At 33.7% G+C, this 19,988-nt stretch overlaps 1 protein-coding gene across 1 annotated transcript; it reads left to right on the forward strand.

The window, feature by feature from the left end:
• The first annotated feature begins 11,396 nt into the window (after positions 1-11,396).
• On the forward strand, positions 11,397-15,723 carry LOC132622774 (LOB domain-containing protein 41-like). Its single transcript, XM_060337437.1, has 2 exons — positions 11,397-11,676; positions 14,693-15,723. Exons 1-2 carry the CDS (start codon positions 11,487-11,489, stop codon positions 15,316-15,318), a joined length of 816 nt encoding a protein of 271 aa, XP_060193420.1. The 5' UTR covers positions 11,397-11,486; the 3' UTR covers positions 15,319-15,723.
• Positions 15,724-19,988: the final 4,265 nt, after the last annotated feature.

Consider the following 19,988-nt stretch of genomic DNA (forward strand, 5'->3'; position numbering starts at 1 on the left):
TTTGTTTCTGAACTTCATCCTTGACGGTAAAGTACTTTAATTCCATATGTTTGGCACCTTTGGAGTACTTATTGTTCTTGGAGAAGAATACTGCTGCAGTATTATCGTAATAAATTTTCAGCGGCTTGGTAATGGTGTCGACAACCCCAAGTACTGAAATAAAGTTTCGCAGCCATAATGCATGAATTGTGGCTTCAAAACATACCACAAATTCTGCTTCCATTGTGGATGTAGCAATGACGGATTGCTTAAGCACTCTTCCACGATATTGCTCCTTCAGCTAATAGGAACAAGTAACCAAAAGTGGACTTTCTAGTGTCAACACATCCACCATGATCTGAATCCGAGTATCCAATGACTTCTAAACTGTTGGATCTCCTGTATGTGAGCATGAATCCTTAGTTCCTTTCAGGTACCTCAAAACTTTCTTTGCAGCTTTCCAGTAATCAATTCCTGGGTTACTCTGATATCTTCCTAGCATTCCGACCGCAAAACTAATATCCGGTCTTGTGTAAGTTTGAGCATACATCAAACTTCCAACAATAGAAGAGTAAGGAATTGACTCTATTTCCTTTCGTTCTACATCATTCTTTGGACACTGCATGAGACTAAATTTGTCCCTTTTTTGAATTGGAACAATTCCTGCTGAACAGTTATTCATGTTAAATCTCTCAAGAACTCTTTCGATATAGCCTCTCTGAGACAGTCCCAATAGTCATGTGATCTATCAAGGAATATTTCTATCCCTATCACATAGGATGCCTCACCCATATCTTTCATTTCAAAATTCTTAGAGAGAAAATCTTTCGTCTCACGTAACATGCCTAAATCATTAGCAACAAGCAAAATATCGTCAACATATAGGAATAAGAATATAAACTTGCTCCCACTGATCTTTTGGTATATACACCGATCAACGGTGTTTTCCTTAAATCCAAAAGATGTGATGGTATCATTAAACTTTATATACCATTGTCGTGAGGTTTGTTTGAGTCTATCTATTAACTTCTGTAATTTACACACCATTTGACCTTTTCCTTTAATTTCAAAACCCTCTGGTTGGTCCATATAAACTTCCTCCTCGAGGTCTCCATTAAGAAAGGCAGTTTTCACATCCATTTGGTGTAACTCTAAATCATAATGAGCCACCAAAACCATAATAATTCTTAACGAGTCTTTCTTTGAGACCGGTGAAAAGGTCTCTTTTAATCAATGCCTCCTTTCTGAGTATAACCCTTGGCAACAAGTCTGGCTTTATATCGTTCAATATTGTCATTTGAATCGCGCTTGGTCTTAAAGACCCATCTACACCCGATTCTTTTAAACTTTCTGGCAATTCAACGAGATCCCAGACTTTGTCGTATTCCATTGATTTTAACTCTTCTTTCATGGCATTAATCCATTTGTCAGACTCAGTACTTTTTATGGCTTGTGAAAATGAAACCGGATCTTTATTTAGTCCATGTGAAAATCTGACTCTTGTAAATAAACCACATAATCGTCTGGAATAGCCGATTTTCTTTCCCTTTGAGATTTTCTCAATGGCACTATTTGTGGTTCATTTGCATAAGATATTTGTGAGTTAGTTCCTTCCTGGAGTGTTTCATTCACATGTTGTTCAGTATTGTCAAAGTGTTCTTCGACAACGGGAACAATATTTGTTATTGGTGTGGAAGTAGGCACATTCATGGCCAATGGAACATTAACCCTTACCTCATTTATTTCCACAGTTTGTCGCTCGACACTCCCACTAACTTCACCATTTTCAATGAATCTTGCATTACCAGTTTCAACAATTCTTGAGCTATGATTTGGACAGTAAAACCTATACCCTTTAGATTTCTCTGGGTAACCAATAAAGTAACCACTTACTGTTCGAGAATCTAATTTCTTTTCATGCGGATTATAAATTCTAGCCTTCGCTGGGCAACCCCAAACATGCAGGTGCCTTAAACTAGGTTTCCTTCCAGTCCACAATTCAAAAGGAGTATTTGGAACTGCCTTACTAGGAATCCTGTTTAATAAATACACAGCGGTACTAAGAGCATACATCCACAAAGATTTGGGTAATGAGGAATTACTTATCATACTCCTAACCATATCCATAAGTGTCCGATTACGCCTTTCTGCAACCCTATTTTGTTGAGGAGTTCTTGGCATAGTATACTGTGCACATATGCCATGTTCCTCGAGAAACTTTGCAAATGGACCTGGACATTGTCCCGATTCGCTGTATTTTCCATAAAATTCACCACCTCTATCTGACCTAATGATTTTCACTTTCCTATCTAATTGCCTTTCAACCTCATTGACGTACACTTTGAGGGCGTCCGTTACTTGAGATTTTTCTTTCAGCAAGTAGATATATCCATAACGTGAAAATCATCGATAAAAGTGATAAAATATTTTTTTCCAGCAAAGGATGGAACATCAAAAGGTCCGCAAATATCAGTGTGTATAATTTCAAAAAGCTGGGTGCTTCTTGTGGCACCTTTCTTACTATGCTTGGTTTGCTTTCCCTTAATGCAATCCAAACATATATCAAGATCAGTAAAATCTAGATTCGGGAGAATCTCATTCTTTACTAATCTTTCTAACCTTTCTTTGGATATATGACCCAAACGCCTGTGCCACAAGTAAGCAGAACTTTCATTCAGTGAACTACGTTTAATTCTAACATTTTGATGTATAGCAAGAAGGGATTCAGAAAAAAACATTATCAAGTTTCAATTTATATAAACCATCAATAAGAACACCAGAACCATAAAAAAACAGCATTCTTATATAAATTGAAACATCCATGTCCGAACTTAAAATCAAATCCAGAAACATCAAGTCTTGAAAGAGAAATCAAATTCCTAGAAACTGAAGGAACATAAAGAGTCTATAATAGATCAAGGTGATGTCCGATCTCCAAGATCAAACGATAAGTCCCTATGCCTTCAATTGGAGCCTTCATACGATTTCCCATGAACAAGAAATCCTTATTTGGATTTGTAGTTTGGATCGTAAGAAATCCCTGCAACATAGTGGATACATGAGTAGTTGCACCAGAATCAAGCCACCAATTATTATTAGGAACTTCTACTAAATTTGATTCGAAACATACAAAAGCACTAAAAGTACCTTTCTTTTCGAACCAAGCTTTACGTTTCGGGAAATCTTTCTGATAGTGTCCTTCCTTTCTACAGAAACGACACACATCTGCCTTGAGTTCCTTGTGAGCATCCTGTTGAACTTTAGCAGGTGATTTCTTCTTCTTGAACTTGTTATCCTTCACTTTAAGTCCTTTACCAGCTCCTTGACCCATGAGGTTAATAGAATGACTTCCTTGTTTCTTAAGTCTTGATTCCTCCTGAGTAAGCATACTGGACAATTCACTAACATCCCACTTATCCTTAATAGTGTTATAGTTAATTTGGAATGGTCCATACTCAGGAGGCAATGAGTTCAGAATAAACTGAACCAAGAAGGAGTCATCCACTTTCATCCCCAAGGTTCCGAGTCTTGCTGCAATGTAAGTCATCCCGATGATATGATTTTGCATACTACGCGACCCATCAAACTTTATGGTCGTGAGTTCAGCCATTAGTGTACCAGCGAGAGACTTATCAGCAGAATGAAAACGTTCTTCCACAAACTTCAGGTATTCCCTGGCACTTTCTGTCTGTGGAATAGTACTCTTAATGTTGTTGACAATAGTCATTCGCATAAACATAAGGCTCAATCTGTTAGAGCGTTCCCATGCTTTATGGAAAGACTTCTCATCCTCACTGCTTGTATCAGTAATAGCAGCAGGTTTTTCTTTCAGCAGAGCCAAGTCAAGATCCATCACACCTAAGTGGAACTGGACTTGTTCATGCCACTCAAAGAAGTTTAATCTGTTAAACACGGTAACAGATGAAGCAAGCGAATGAAGAGGAATAGTTGCAAAATAGATATACATGCTAATAAATTAGAAATAATGTGGATTCAACATAACAATAAAAGTATATCGTAATTCTCCTTTGGGTGATACTACAACATACTATCATAATTTAAATGCCATTTTTAACTTTAATAGGCAATTAAATATTTTCAATCAAACATATACGACATCTTTGGATATACAATACATATTTGATTAAAGAATACTAATTTACCTCATTACGTTCACTACTCATAGAATAATTGATTCACCTTTGAGTAAATCCTTAAAATCTAGCAATAGTGAAAGTCAATTATCCATTTATTTTCAATAATAGACATTTCATTAGTTTAATGGATAAACGACAATCTTATGTATGCATATTTTTTTTCCTCTTAAACATGCTAGTTTGACCACTTTGGTGACTAACAAACTATATGAACATAAATGCACACATAAAATAAATAACATAAAATATTTTTATGCATGTGAATATTTTAAACATTCTAGTTTGGCCACTTTGGTGACTAACAAACTATAAGCAAACTACATGCACAAAATAAACATAAATATTATGTATGTGCTTATTTTAAACATTCTAGTTTGGCCACTTTGGTGACTTACAAACTATATTAACTTTAAAACACATACATTAATTATTGTTCAACATAAATATCACTTTTAATTATCGCATACCATAAGAACCAAACCAGTCAGTACTTTATGTGGGATTTACGTGCATCTTCATACATGCCTGAATGCAAATCAATCACTTTAATGGTCTAAGGTATTTAAACACCAAGAAACCTAATTTATAGCCCAGAATGGCAATAGCTGAAAACTTAAAATAAATAAATTTTATTTCAGGGACCATTATAGATTCACAATAGTGCGAGATATACGGCTACAAAATAATTGGTAGAAACCTATAAACCATAATTTGGTTATTTCATCACGGCATCGGCTTCAAGACGTCAACAAATAAAAATTAAAGATCTAAAATAGATCAATCCATACAGTATCAATACAAACTTGAAGTCGATTAGTTTAGGACCTTTAGGTCTTAATAGTTATTATTGTTGGGTAGTACTATACCATAAACACGTGAAGCCGGGTAACAACGAGCAGTCAGGCATGTTAACTTTCAATTTTTATTTTTATTTTTTGTAACTATAATAATGCATAAGGCGGCTGAAACGTAAACACGCATTACACATATATGTTTTCTTACACGAAGATTATCGGTTCAAATATCCAGGCTCTTGATACCACATGTAAGATTAACTTAATTCACACAGGATCTTGAACACAGTAATCTTACACGGAGATAATACGGAAAACATACCTGATGCGGAAGACATTATCACTAAAGCGAAAGCGTTAATTGTAGAAACTGGTTTCTACCTCCTTGCCCTAGCCTTACGTTACCACAGCTGTCACTGATGGAAAAAGATTAGAGATTTTTTTGTGGTAACCCTAATAGGTGGAGGGAGGACCAATTTATAGGAGTTGAGACTTAATCCGACACGTCCATCAAGTAACCGATCTAACGGACGAGATTTATTCTTCATTAAATATTAGTTATGGGCTTTACATTAATTGGGCCACATATTAATTGGGAATTGGGAGCACCGTCAGGTATGAATTTTTTTTGCTGTTTTACTTTCTGTTTGTTGGATTGACAAATCTAATTTTGTTGCCACAGATTATTTATGAATTGGAAAAGGGTCAAATATACTCCTATACTATCGGAAAAGGGTCAAATATACTCCTCGTTATACTTTGGGTCCAAATATACCCCTTCCGTTATACTTTCGGATCAAATATGCCCCTTCTCCGTCAGCGTTAATAAGATTCGACACGTGTCGTCCACCTCACTAAAATGTGGGTGCCGCATGTGAATGAATGTCCACTTTGGATAACTTGACAGAGAAGGGGCTGATCCGATAGTATAATGGAAGGGGTATATTTGGACTCAAAGTACAACGAGGGGTATATTTGACCCTTTTCTGATAGTACAGGGGTATATTTGACCCTTTTTCGTTTGTGAATTGAAACTTGGTGGTGTTGATGAAATCTCCTCGGTGCGCCGCCGCCGCATCATGCGGTCAACAAAACATTCGATGTGGTCTCCGTCCAGATCTAGGAGGAGAGAGAGAGAGAGAGAGAGAGAGAGCGAGGAGAAGAGAGCTAGAGGGGTAGGAAGAAGAGATAGAGAGGTGAGGGAAAACAACAAGCCGTAAACATAATATATTTGGTATATCTACGAATGATAATTTACAAAATAACTGTAACTACTAAATATAAATAAATTAAAAGATAGTTATTATCAATAATTACTTCTTAGAATTAGCGTCAAGTAATTTTTTCATATATTTTTAATTTAAGATAAGATACAGGATTTCAAAATTTTCTTTATTATTTTAAACTTGTCAAGTCAAAATCGGACTAACAAATCGAAAGGAAATAGTAATTGAGATCTTTACATAAAAATAGCTCGCTAAATTTGTTATTTAGATTAATTCTCTAACTTAATATTTATACACATTGATAACATAAAATTATATAAAATTATATAAAACATAATTATATATAATTACTCATTATAAGCAAATTGTTTGATACAACACGTTAATTATACTAGCTTTACTAAAACATGTTACTACCTCCGTCATGATTTTAATGTCTTAGTTTGACTGGTCACGGAGTTTAAAAAATAAATTAAGCGAGACTTTTGAATCTTGTGATTTTAAATTAAATATGTATATAGCCCTTTAAATTTTGTGGTTTTAAAATTTGTCATGTAGAAATTGAAATTGAAAAACTTATTAAATATAAAATGAATTTTTTTTTTAATACAGAGTAAAAAAAAAAAAACTTAAATTGAGACTAAAGGAGTAAATACTTCAAACAAATTAAAGATTTGACTGCCATTTATAATATGTAAGAATTGTTCCTAGCTTATGGGACAAGTATGCATGGGTAACGGAGACCCACCAACTCAGCCCTCCATTTCACCCCGCCCACAGTACCAAAAACAAAAACCTGCAGCTCAGTCACCTGTTTTTCAACCATTGTTTTGTTCTTAGCAGTAGGGGTGAACGTTCGGTATTCGATTCGGTATTTCTAAATTTTGAGTTCGGTAATTTGGTAATAGATAATTAAAAATAGATTCCAAATACCGAACTAAAAATGTTTGGTTCGGTTCGGTAATCAAATTTCGATTCGATAAATTCTGGTACGGTAATCGGGATTTACCATTCAAAAGAGAATGATCAATAATCTACTATACTAATTTAAAATGAACTGTCCAATGCTCCATGAAAAAAGCAATCCAATGCTTCATACATAGTTTTGGAAGCAAAATATGTCATGCAAAAGTGCAGTGCTATCAATTATAGTATGTCAAAGTACAACATCTCAAACATTATCATTTATCAGAAATGAAAATACTAAAATCAACTCACAAAAGAAATGTCCACACACTTCCAAGTAGATCTGACTTAAGACCTTTCTTGTTTTGATTTGATGAAGATTGCCCAAAGACTTTGCTCAAAATCTAAGCTCTTGATCGACAAGCATGTGGCAAGCATCACTAAAAGTTTAAAACTAAACGACTGCTTTACGAATCAGAAAACAACAAAAACTAAAAGATCCATTCTAGTGGCTAAATAACTAACATGAAGGAGGAAAGGTCTATAGTAATATTGATTCACAACTGGCCTAGAATTTTATATTTTTATTTCGGTATTCTATATTTATCGAATTACTGAACGGTATAATTATAAATATCGAATATCGCCGAAATCAAAATATCAAATTTTATATTTTTATTCCCGAAAATCGAATAAAAAACCAAAATACTGAATACCGAAATAGCTAATTCGGTTTGATAATTCAATTTTCGCTGTTTTATGCCCAGCTCTACTCAGTAGTATTAATCTTCGCGTTCCTAAAAACCAGGAGCCATTTCTACTTTCTTTCATGTGGGCCTAGTCCCCACGAGAACCCCATTGTCTTTGTGGGTCCCGCTTCCTCCGTGATATGTGGCAATTCGACCAATTTCTGACATGCCACGCGCTTCCTTTTTTATTTTATGTTGTTATTACTTGCATGGCTTCTTTACCCAATGCATCTTCTTTTACTTCCACTTGTCAACTACTAGTATTTGCTTTTCAGATTATTCCCCCATATGCTACTTTTAAGGTCTGATGTTCGGCAAGTTCATAGTTGAATTAAGACCGCTACTAAAAGGTGCTGAATAAATATTGGACTTGAACCATGTTTATCTCGGAAAAAGTAATTATTGAATCAATAAATGGATCAGCGTGTTTCAATTGGTCAAAGAATCTATTTGGATGGGCTTAAAAAAAAACAAGCTTATAAACTGTTTATAAGCTAAAAAAATAAGTTGAAATAGCTCAATTTTTTTTTTGACTTATAAGGTGTTTTCAGCTTATAAACTACTTTTTTTAAGCTATGTTAAACGGGCCAACTTATTTTTTTTTACTTATTTGAAGCACCAAATGACTTATAAGCTGGCCAATCAAACGCTCAAAAAAATTTAAAATAACTTATAAATTATTTTCAACAACTTATAAGCTATGTCGAACGAGCTCTAAATGTCAAGTGTAAACTAGACAATATGATATATATATATATATATACACTAAACTAGTTACGGAAGGCCCGTGCTAAGCCCGGACCCAAACTCAAAATATAAAAATAGAAATTCTTATTAAATACATATAACGTGACACATTTTCTACTGCATAATTAATTTAATGTATTTGTAGGTTAATGATATCTTATTGATAAATTTTATAATTATTAAAGTTTCTTCGTCACACAATTAGATGATTTTTAATGAAAACTTTATTTATGAGGAAGAAAGTTAAGTAGAAAAATTAGCAAATCTCAAAGGGACACAATGACTCGATATCCTATACTAACATTGATTATGATAAAATATGATGATTACAACTTGCAAAGCTCATAAATCAAAAAATATTCTCGTCTTTTTGTGAATTTTTGAGCGTGTGATTTTATTCATAGATAAAAATCGATTTGTTTTGACATTTATTAAATTTTCATTCATTATCTTGCGTCAAGGGTTTATGCTAGTTAAATGTGATTTTTCACTTTAGTTTCAGACGAAATTCAAGAAATAACCTATATTTATTAAATTGAACCTCAAGATTCAATAAAATGTAATTCTTCATGTATTCTCTATACTAAAAAAAATAAATTAAATTTAGTTAACCAAACAAGAGATTTTAAAGATAACCCGATCTCAATGGATGACATGGTCTTCATTTTCAACACTATATGACATCATTTAAGAAGTTTACTTTTTGTATTTATAATAAATAAAAGACATTTCAAAGGCGACGTATAAAACTGTCCATAACTTTTTTATTAGGCTAGTGAAAAAATTATTTTATAAAATAAAAAAGGATCTAAAAGTAATTAATTAAAAAATTTGACATTAATTTGAAAACTTTTGTGAGGACTACAAAACTTTTTTGATTGTCTCTTATATACGGGAGTAATGAGAGTAGTACTTTTCTAGTTGCCAGCTTTCTTCCTTCACAAATATTTGTTGGTGAATCTAATTATTATTTTAATGTTAATTTGATATCATTTTGAAGAATATATAAATTTTAAATTCTAAATATGCATTTTCCTTTGTATAGAACTTTTTCGTTATTCACATCTTTTTTGTGCTATAAATTGATTTGCATAAGTAAAACAACTTTGAATTAAGGAATTTTTACTCATTGTAACTTCTTTTAAGACCTAATTATTAATATTAATTACCTTTTTATTTAATTATATTTAGTAGTTAATTAACTTTTCTAAATTATAAATGGTAGTTATATCAAAAATACATACCCAAACACATATATCTTTCTTTTTTCTCAATCACTATCCATTTCAGATTTTTCATTTCTTAAAACCCTAAAAATCTCTCTCCCCTTCTCTCAACCACCACCACCATGGCCGCGCCGCCCCTCTCTCTCTTCTCCCTCTCCCTCTATGCTCACCCCCCTCTCTCTCCGCCGCCCCTCTCTCCCTCTCCCTCTGTGTTCACCCCTCTCTCTCTCTCTTTTCACTATATCCGGTGAGGCGATGGCACAGATCTGGCCGTCTGTATTGTTGGTGGCGGCGGCGGCGATGACACTGATTTTGGGATGGCGGCGGAGAAGATGACGTGGAGGTGGAGAGATTAGGGTTTTGTTGGTGGTGTAAAGATTAGGATTTTTTGGTGGTGGTGGTGTCTCAGATTTGAGTTTTTGGTGGTGGTAGTGTCTCAAATTAGGATTTTGGTGGTGGTGGAGAGATTAGGGTTTTTGGTGGTGGTAGTGTCTCAGATCTAGCCGTGTGCATTTGTTAAAAGCCAAATACAAATACATTAAAAAATCTACATCTCACAAATACACTGTTTTTGAATGTATTTGTCTTTGTATTTTTTTGAGTGTATCTTTTAGCGTATTTTGTTAATAGCCAAACACACTTTTTTGAATGTATTTGTCATGTGTTTGATTTTTTTTTTGTCTTGTATCTGAATGTATTTTTTGAAATCCATTCAAATACACGAAAATTTGAATATATTTAGCTTCATATGTAGTTGGAATGTACACAATGTATTTGAAATACATCAAAAAAAGCCACTGAAGTACATAAAAAACAAAACAAAAAAATCAGTAAAATACATTAAAAAAAATCACTGAAGTACATTAAAAAAAAAGACACAGAAATACATTATAGCAAAAAAAAAAAAAAAACACTGAAATACATCAAAGCAAAAAAATATCACTAAAATACATCAAAAAAATATATATTAATATCTAATTTAATAGCTTCACCGTTAAAGGCTAAAATCAAGAATCCTGTTTTTTTTTTTTACAGTGTTCTCATGTATTTGTTGGCAACAAATACACGCGAAAATATACACAATTTTACCAAAAATGTAGCTTCAAATGATAATATTTAAAAGGTTAGCTACAAATAGTAAGAAGCTATAATAAAGTAGTCATTTGAGTAAGTTTATCTTGAATTAATTGAACAAATTGACATTGAGCAACAAAAACCTTATTATCAGCATAACCCGTTCAAAATTGTGAGTAAACATAAACCTTATGTTATGACTATTGACTTGCAACATTTTGGCGAAATTACTTTCGACACCCCTACAACGTAGAACATACCAACAGAATCGCACGCAACGTAGAAATGAGGTTTGGTGATTGGAAGGCACGAGCCTTTAAAGAGAGTGTGTTTGCGTTTACAGCCGACTTATTTTAGAATTTGCCTACTGGATTTATTATTTTAATAAAATCCGAAATTGGTGCAGCCCCCCTATTCCACGAATCTGGAAAACCAGATGTTTTGTCATGGAAGCATACCATTTCTTTGGACAAAAACCACTGCGCCTCTAGTAATTTAGTTTCACCAAACCAAGAGTCTCCTTATATAACTGCCTTACTCCCATTTCATTTTCTCATCCAAAATTCAAAAATCTTCTCGCTCTTTACACTTCTAAATCTTATTCTAAATCAAATTAAAGTTGCTGAAAATGAGGATGAGTTGCAATGGATGTAGGGTTCTAAGAAAAGGGTGCAGTGAGAGTTGTAGTATACGCCCATGTTTACAATGGATCAAGAACCCTGAGTCTCAAGCTAATGCTACTGTCTTCCTCGCAAAGTTTTATGGTCGTGCTGGCCTCTTGAATCTTATTAACGCTGGCCCTGATCATCTTCGTCCTGGTAATTAACCATCTCTAGCTACCAATTAGTATTTCAATTTGAATTTAAGTTATATACGGAGTAAAAATACTATAGTTATCAATTTATTTTAGCACAACATGTATCTATTTGTTAAATTAGCAATTACTCACACGTCCGTATACTCATACAGAGAATTTAGTGAATACAAGTTTTAAGATTATTTATTGGATACTCATATGTTCCGAAAAGAATGACTAAACTTTAATTTAATGAAAGCTATAATACTCCCTTTGTTCCCATTTATGTGATATAGTGTATTTATGTATATGTAGTTGTGTTTAGATAGTGATAATATATATATATATATATATATATATATATATATATATATATATATATATACTGCGTTCAAAATACGATTAATATAACATTGTAGTTTGTGTTCTGTATCTAAAACTTTATTATATTCATGTTTGCTACGAAAATTTATTAATACTTTTTAAAAGAGAAGAATCGTTTAAAAGAAAACTATTTTCCTCTTTGAGATAAAATAATAGTAATATTTAAGCATAAGTTGATACTTTCAATTTTAATTCGATTAATTTAAAGGTGTAAAATACTTATTATTTTTTATTAAATTTTGATTTAGATAATTCTAATTCAAATTATTAAATTAATTTTACATGTTTAAAACGAAACAAAGTAGAAATTGATTTTCTATTTAAACGAAGAAATGCTATTTTTTAATTTTTGGTAAATATTCTCGGTTTAGCTCATTTTAGTTGTCATGTTGTCTTTTGTATGATTTTTTAAGGAAACGTGAATTAAAATTATAATTTGACTAATTTACCTTATTCATTATTTGATCTTCATTTGATATTAATCTCTTTTCACATTTATTAGAGTAAGAATAAAAATAAAAATAAAATTAAATTGTATCTTATTTTTTAAATATATAAATTTTAAATATATTTATTTTAGTAAACATAACAAATAAATGACATGGCGGAATAGCAAATACAACAATTAAATATTTTGAAGAAAAGTAATAATATGGGGTTCATGTTTTTTGCTTGCAATAATTTCATTTACTCCCACTAATGAGTTATTATACATGTGGCAATGAATTCACTATTATTGACTTGATGGGGATACTTTGAGAATTACATGAATATTGTTTGATTTTTTAATATATGGGGTGCACTTTTTTTTTTTTTTTAATATGGGATCCATTTTTTTTTTTCATGAGTTTGGAGAGGGTGGGGTCCACATTTTTTTTTTTTTTAAGAGTGACCGACGACGAAGCATGGATAAATCGATACTTCTATATAGCAGAAAAATAGAAATATAATAAAGTATTTTTATCTACCTTTTAGAAGAGTTGGTAATATAGGTAATATAAAATATAAAACGTCATTTTTTTACCCTTAAATAAAAAAGTGGGTGGGACCACAAGGAATTTTTTTGCCCTTAAATAAAAATGTAGGACTGAACACGGACGACGATCTTGCCTCTATAAACCGGATCTTCTATATAGTGGTAATAGTAAAGTAATACATATAATTTTTTTTTATCAAATTTTGATTTGGATAATTTTAAATCAAATTATTATATTAATTTTACATGTTTAAAATGAAACAAAGTAGAAATTTGATTTTCTATTTAAATGAAACTTTTATTTTTTAATTTTTAGTAAATATTTTTTGTTTAACTCATTTTACTTGTCATTTATTTTTTACACGACATTTTAAGGAAATGATAATTAGAATTATAATTTCATTAATTTACATTATTAATTATTTGATCTTCATTTAATATTATTTTTTCTTTTATGACATTAATCTCTTTTCACATTTATTAGAGTAAGGGAAAAATGAAAAAGTAACTAAATGCTATGTTATTTTAATATATAAGTAATTTCATTTGCTCCTACTAATGGGTTGATACGCATGTGGCAATGAATCCATTATTATTGATTTAATTGTTTGATTTTCTAAGCACTTTTTTTTAACATTGTTTATTTTTTTAATATGCGATTCACTTTTTTTTTTTTAATGTTGCCTGATTTTGTTAATATGGGTCCACTTTTTTTTTCCCCGTGAGTTTGGATGTGGTGGGTTTTACTTTTTTTTTTCTTTTTTTTTTAATACTGGTTGATGTTTAATATGGGTCCATGAAGAAATTTTATTTTTTATTTTTTAATAAATATTTTTATTTAACTCATTTTACTTGTCATGTTGTTTTTTACACGATTTTTTAAGGAAACGTCAATTAGAATTATAATTTCACTAATTTACCTTATTAATTATTTGATCTCCATTTAATAGTATTTTTTCTTTTATGACATTAATCTCTTTTCACATTTATTAGACTAAGAAAAAAATGAAAAAATAATTAAATTCTATCTTATTTTAATATATAAGTATTTTAAGTATATTGTTGTACAATAATTTCATTTGCTCCCACTAATGGATTGATACGCATGTGACAATGAATCCATCATTATTGATTTAATTGTTTGATTTTCTTTGCTTAATTTTATTAATATGGGGTTCACTTTTTTTTCCCGTGAGTTTGGATGTGGTGGGTTCCACTTTTTTTCTTCTTTTTAATATTGGTTGGTCTTTAATATGGAATCATTTTTTTTTTAATATTAGTTGTTGTATTTTAATATATATGGGGCCCATAATTGTTTTTGGTGGAAAACGGACGACGAAGAGACGACGAAGCATGGGTGCCAACCTATGCTTCTATATAGTAGTAATTTTCACTTTTCAAAATTCAAACCTTTTAATTTTCACGGTCCATTTGAACTTAGAATCTTTAAATTTTTTAAAATGAAATTTACATCTTTATAAACTATCTAAAACATACTATAAATTACAATAATTATAAGTTAAAATATTAAAACACATATTAAAAATTTACCATAAAAAAACAATTCATTTGGTTGGCGAAATTCGAACATCTCCAATTTCGTCTTCAAGTCCTTGCATGCATATATAACACATAGCGTTTACTGTTACTGATTTTTTTGTTGTTGCTATGGTTGCAGGAATATTTAGGTCACTGCTTTACGAGGCATGCGGAAGAATAGTTAATCCAATATATGGATCAGTCGGATTATTATGGTCTAGTAATTGGCAACTTTGTCAAAACGCAGTTGAAGCTGTTCTCAGGGGATCTCCAATTACTTCCATAACATCTGAAGTTGCCGCAAATAATAATGGACCGCCTTTAAAAGCTTACGACATTCGACACGTTAACAAAGATAATGACAATTCTACAAAGTCAAACGATCTTCACCGGGTCAGAACTAAATGCCGGTTCAAGAGGCAGAAGGTGAACCCGGTTTGTAATGAAGCGGTCCATGATGAGGAAGTGAATAGGTCAACAAGTCATGAGTCTTCGTTGAGTCACCAGTCTGAACCGGCGGTTCAACACAAAGTGGAGTTTGAAAGCCGGGATATTGTGAATTACTTACACCCCGAAGAAATGGTTGAGGATTCAGCTACATGTGAACCGGGTTCAGTACATCAAGAGGGCGAGCGAACCGGAGATGGGGAAATCGAACTGGAGCTGACTTTAGGCTTGGCGGCGCTATCGAGAGCTCATGATAAGCCGAAGCGGGTTCACTACTTGCATGACTTTAGGCTTGGCACCATTATCGAGGCCTCATGATAGGCCGAACCGGGTTCACTACTTGCACGACTTTAGACTTGGCACTGTTATCGATGGCTCATGATAAGCCGAACCGGGTTCATTACTTGCATGACTTTAGGCTTGGCATCGTCATCGAGGGCTCATGATAAGCCGAACCGAGTTTACTGCTTGCATGACTTTAGGCTTGGCCCCGTTGTCGAGGGCTCATGATAAGCCAAACCGGGTTCATTTAGAATGGAGCTACGGCTTGATTGTGCGATGTGATCAATTTGACGGCTAGGATTGACTTCTTTCTATGATCCATTTTTTTCTTTGATTTTACATATATGCCCTTGGGTGAGACTTTTTTGGTACATCCTTGGAGAAATTAGATGTACAAATATATAATTATAATACCAAAGTAGTTTTATCCTTGCTCCAAAATTTTCATTCTCTCAGTGTTCAGATTGAATTGAAGCTTGTCACATGCGTGCCTCAATAATGGGGAGAGTGTTATAAATACACCGTAATGCGGACGCCATTAAAATACACAATATTCTGGATAAGTTTACAATCAAGCAAGTAGCTTGCGAGCAGCTTCCTTAAGCTTGCAAGCAAGCAGACAACTTGCAAGTAGCTCAAATAGGCAGCTTGTCAGCAACTTCTGAAAAGCCTCGCAATAACTTCTTGATAAAGTCTTTGTCATTTGATCCAATAGTGTTCCGTCATATTGAAACAAATTTGATAAATATTGAAAACTCTCGAATATAGTATTAGAACGAAAAGGGACTCTTGGACATAAAAAAGTTTTTTTAAAAAAATTTAAACAAAGTTTCCAATTCCTTTTTGAGGAGTAGGAAAAGAAAAGATACAACACAAGCCTAAAATGAAATTTTTATACTGATTCAACTTAAGAAAACAAAGGCCTAATAAAAATCTTGTTTCTGTTATGAAATAATAATAAAAGTACACGACAACAAGAAATATAGCAAAGAAGCTGGGGGGGGGGGGGGGGAACTGAATTGACTTTCTATTTATAGAAGAAATGAAGCTGCTGCGAGGCTTTTCAGGAAGCTGCTGAGAGGCTTTTCAGAAGCTGCTGGCAAGCTGCCTGCTTGAGCGGGGGGGAACTGAATTGACTTTCTATTTATAGAAGAAATGAAGCTGCTGCGAGGCTTTTCAGGAAGCTGCTGAGAGGCTTTTCAAAAGCTGCTGGCAAGCTGCCTGCTTGAGCTACTTGCAAGCTGTCTGCTTGATTGCAAGCCTGAGGAAGCTATTGGAAAGCTTCTTGCTTGAGCCACTTGTAAGTTATCTACTTGACCTACTTGCAAGCTGCCTGCCTGCTTGATTGTAAGCTTATTCAGTTGACTGTGTATTTGAATGTACATCCAGAATACCATGTATTTATAACACTCCCCCTTGGATGTTCATTGATAAATCTTTTGCCTCGTTAATACCTTACTAGGAAAAAGCCAGTGGGAAAAATCCTAGTGAAGGAAAAGGAGTACACGTATCTAGTTATACTGATTGGTAGCTGCCTCATTAAAAACCTAACCAGGAAAACCCAAATGGGATAAAACCTTGGTTAAGGGAAAAAGTGTAATGACCCGCTAGGTCGTTATGGGGGCTTTGACCATTTAGCCTTGCTAGTACCTTCCCGAGAATAGAAATGAGTTTAATGAAAAGTCAAAAAGTTAGAAAAGTTAGAAAACTAAAAAATGAAACTTGTGTTGGTTGTGTTGCGTATTGTCTGAAACTTGTCTTCATTCCCATTGGGGGTGACTTAGTAAACTAGACCTCGTTGGAAATTCTGAGGCCACGGGTGAGTCTGTAGCATGTTTTATGTACATGTGCATGTTTGGTTTGCGTCTGTAGGGCCTCGGATTGGTGTTGGGATTGTTGGGTGAAAAACTGGTGGAAAAACTAGAGCTATTAGTCAATATGGACCTCTGCGGTGGTGGGAGTACCGTTGTAGCTAGTCCGCCGTAGCAGGGAGGTGGTTGTTGCCGCGGGAGCTGGAAAATTTTAATGAGGTCCGCTATAGCAGGAAATTTTGTCGCTATAGCGGGATCGCCGTAGAGAAAAGTCGACTATTGCAACGGTCGACGGAGGCAGAAACTATGTTTTATATTCCATATTTCGAACCCATTCCCCACATAACACCAAAACAGTTCCCAAGAACATCAAGTGGAGATTTTCTAAGGCTAGGGCATTAATCCTCATTGCAGGTAAATTTTAATCTCTACGTAGTTCATTCCCCATTCTTCCTCAAGTTCCATGACTATCTTAAGGTCATTTAATGGTGAATGAAAGATTGAAACCCTAGAAATAGTAAACCCTTAGATAATGAATGGGTTGTTGATTTTATTATTGTTTATTCATCTAGGAGTGTAGAGTATAATTCCTAGGATGAAAATTGATCACTCATGGAGGAAATTGCATATTGAGACTTAGGGTTCTAATACAAATGGAAACTTTAGCCTAAAAACTGCTTGAAAGGGGATGAACTGATTAGAAAACCCATCGAAAAGGGTAGGAATGGTTGGGATCTCTATTCCCAAATTGTTGTTTTTGAGTAGATGGTTCCTTACTCACTTAGCGTTATGATTTATAGACTTTGAACGTTCTGAAGCTTTGTGAAAGGGGAAAGCTGTTGCAGAATAATTGCATTGTTCCAGTTCGGCTTTGAGGTAGGTTACGGTTTACTTGAGTTGGAGTTTGATTAGTTGATTGCATATGTAGTAAAGTTGATAGGAGAAAGCATGATTTGGTTGGGATGAATTCTGATTATGTAGGCTTGTTTCCATTTCTTCATACATTGAAACTTGAGATGAAATTGTTGTGTTTTGAGAAGGAATGAGTCAATATATACTCTTCTTGTTGATTGATATGGTCACATATTCATGCTATGTTAAGTGAATTTATCTGAGTCTTGTGATGACTTGTGGCATGGTGCCTTGTATTCATTGACATTGATATTATTGACTGATCATGTTCCATAATGACTGTTGGAACGAAAATACGTTGAGATTTATATTGTGATCAGATACAGGGATATATATACGTGATCCGAGGTCAGTTCCGGAGCAAGTGGTACATGGACACCATGAGTCCCCTGGAGGTCATGACTATTTGGGGAAAACAATACCATTTAGCATGTGCTTACACGGTTGAGATACTTTCATTATTATATTACATTGCATTAGATTTGTCTTATTCATGTGTTGGCTGATTTCTATTGATGACATTATTTGGTTAGGTGATGATGTGCCTGTCTTATTGATTTTATAAACGCAGGCATGATACTAATCTTAGTAGGCCTATGATATCTACCGGTACATAACGTTTGTACTAATAGTACATTAGTGTAGTTTTTATTTTAGTGCAGATTGTGTTCCAGAGATATCTTCCAGACCCATATCTAGTGTGAGGGCAGTTCTCGATTAGTTCCAAGGGTGAGCTCCTATTCATGCCATGCTGCCTGAAGAGTTTTCTTTATTGATGTCTATTTTCATTCCAGACATTGTTTATGCTTATAGACAGTTATCTACTCTTTAGACAGTTATGTTTTAGAGTCCTTGTATGATGACTTTCAGATCTTTGGGGTTGTAATAGTTAGATTTCCGCACTTTTATTTATTGATGGCATGACTAGACAGTTTTACGATTTAATTCTAGCTGTCGATTTATAATTGTTTAAATGGTTTGATAATTGGGTAAGGAGATAGTTCACTCACTAGGGAATTTGTGTAGGTGCCACTCATGGCTACTTGGGTCGTGACAAAAAGAGCACAACGTGTATTTTACCACCCCCCCAGATTAAAGCATCACATAATTTTTGAAGATGATGTACTCCGATCTTGTTTACCAACTTATCATATCTTGAGGTTAGTAGAGCATTTGAGATCAGATCTATCAAATGATTATTTGATGAACTGGTTGATGATCTACGTCTTCATTCCTTAGGTAGAGTTACATCATCTCTATATAATATTGTTGCAAACACGCCAAGTACATTCTTGACTTGATTCATAAACTGCTGTTACTTCTATGATTTGACTGTCATGTAAAATAGCATGGTACGACAATAATCCTTCATGTAAATAGATAATATATCTGGATCAAACTCTTATGTCGATCAGATGCCCTATATATCCAAAATACTTGACAACATTTGTTAGGATAAAGACATCTATGTCAGGGCTTTCATTGGCAATATGCAATTGATCTAATTATTTCAATATCTCTATGAAGGAGAGTGTCACACCCCACCGAGGGGCATGACGGGCACCGGCCCGTAGGTCGGACACCACCTGGCGTAACGTATAGCATGAATATCATATAATATAACTCGAAGGACACCTGTACGCAAAAAAGGCCCAAACACATAAGTATGCAATAATCCCACATATATATACACAAGCGAGCCGACAAGGCCACTACATCACTATGAATGTCATAAAGCTGGCAAGGCTATCAAGAGAATATCAAAACCCAAAACAAGACCGACAAGGCCATACATAACATCTATATACCCACCTGTGTCTATGAGCCTCTAAGAGTACATATACTTGACATACTGGATAGGACATAGACCCTTCATATCCAAAGGTAACATATGCATAACATATGAACATAGCATGTACCCAAAATAAGCAAGTCCGGAGGAATGGCACTTGCTGACGTCGCTGAGCTATCAATCCTACTGAA

This window comes from Lycium barbarum, chromosome 12 (assembly GCF_019175385.1).
Source record: "Lycium barbarum isolate Lr01 chromosome 12, ASM1917538v2, whole genome shotgun sequence".
Lineage (NCBI taxonomy): Eukaryota > Viridiplantae > Streptophyta > Magnoliopsida > Solanales > Solanaceae > Lycium > Lycium barbarum.

What these genes read in the sequence shown, in the direction of transcription:
- LOC132622774 (XM_060337437.1), top strand. Translation starts at nt 11,487, where the DNA reads ATGAGGATGAGTTGCAATGGATGTAGGGTTCTAAGAAAAGGGTGCAGT. An exon ending in CCCTGATCATCTTCGTCCTG is followed by an intron (nt 11,677 to 14,692) that starts GTAATTAACCAT and finishes CTATGGTTGCAG; the next exon opens with GAATATTTAGGTCACTGCTT.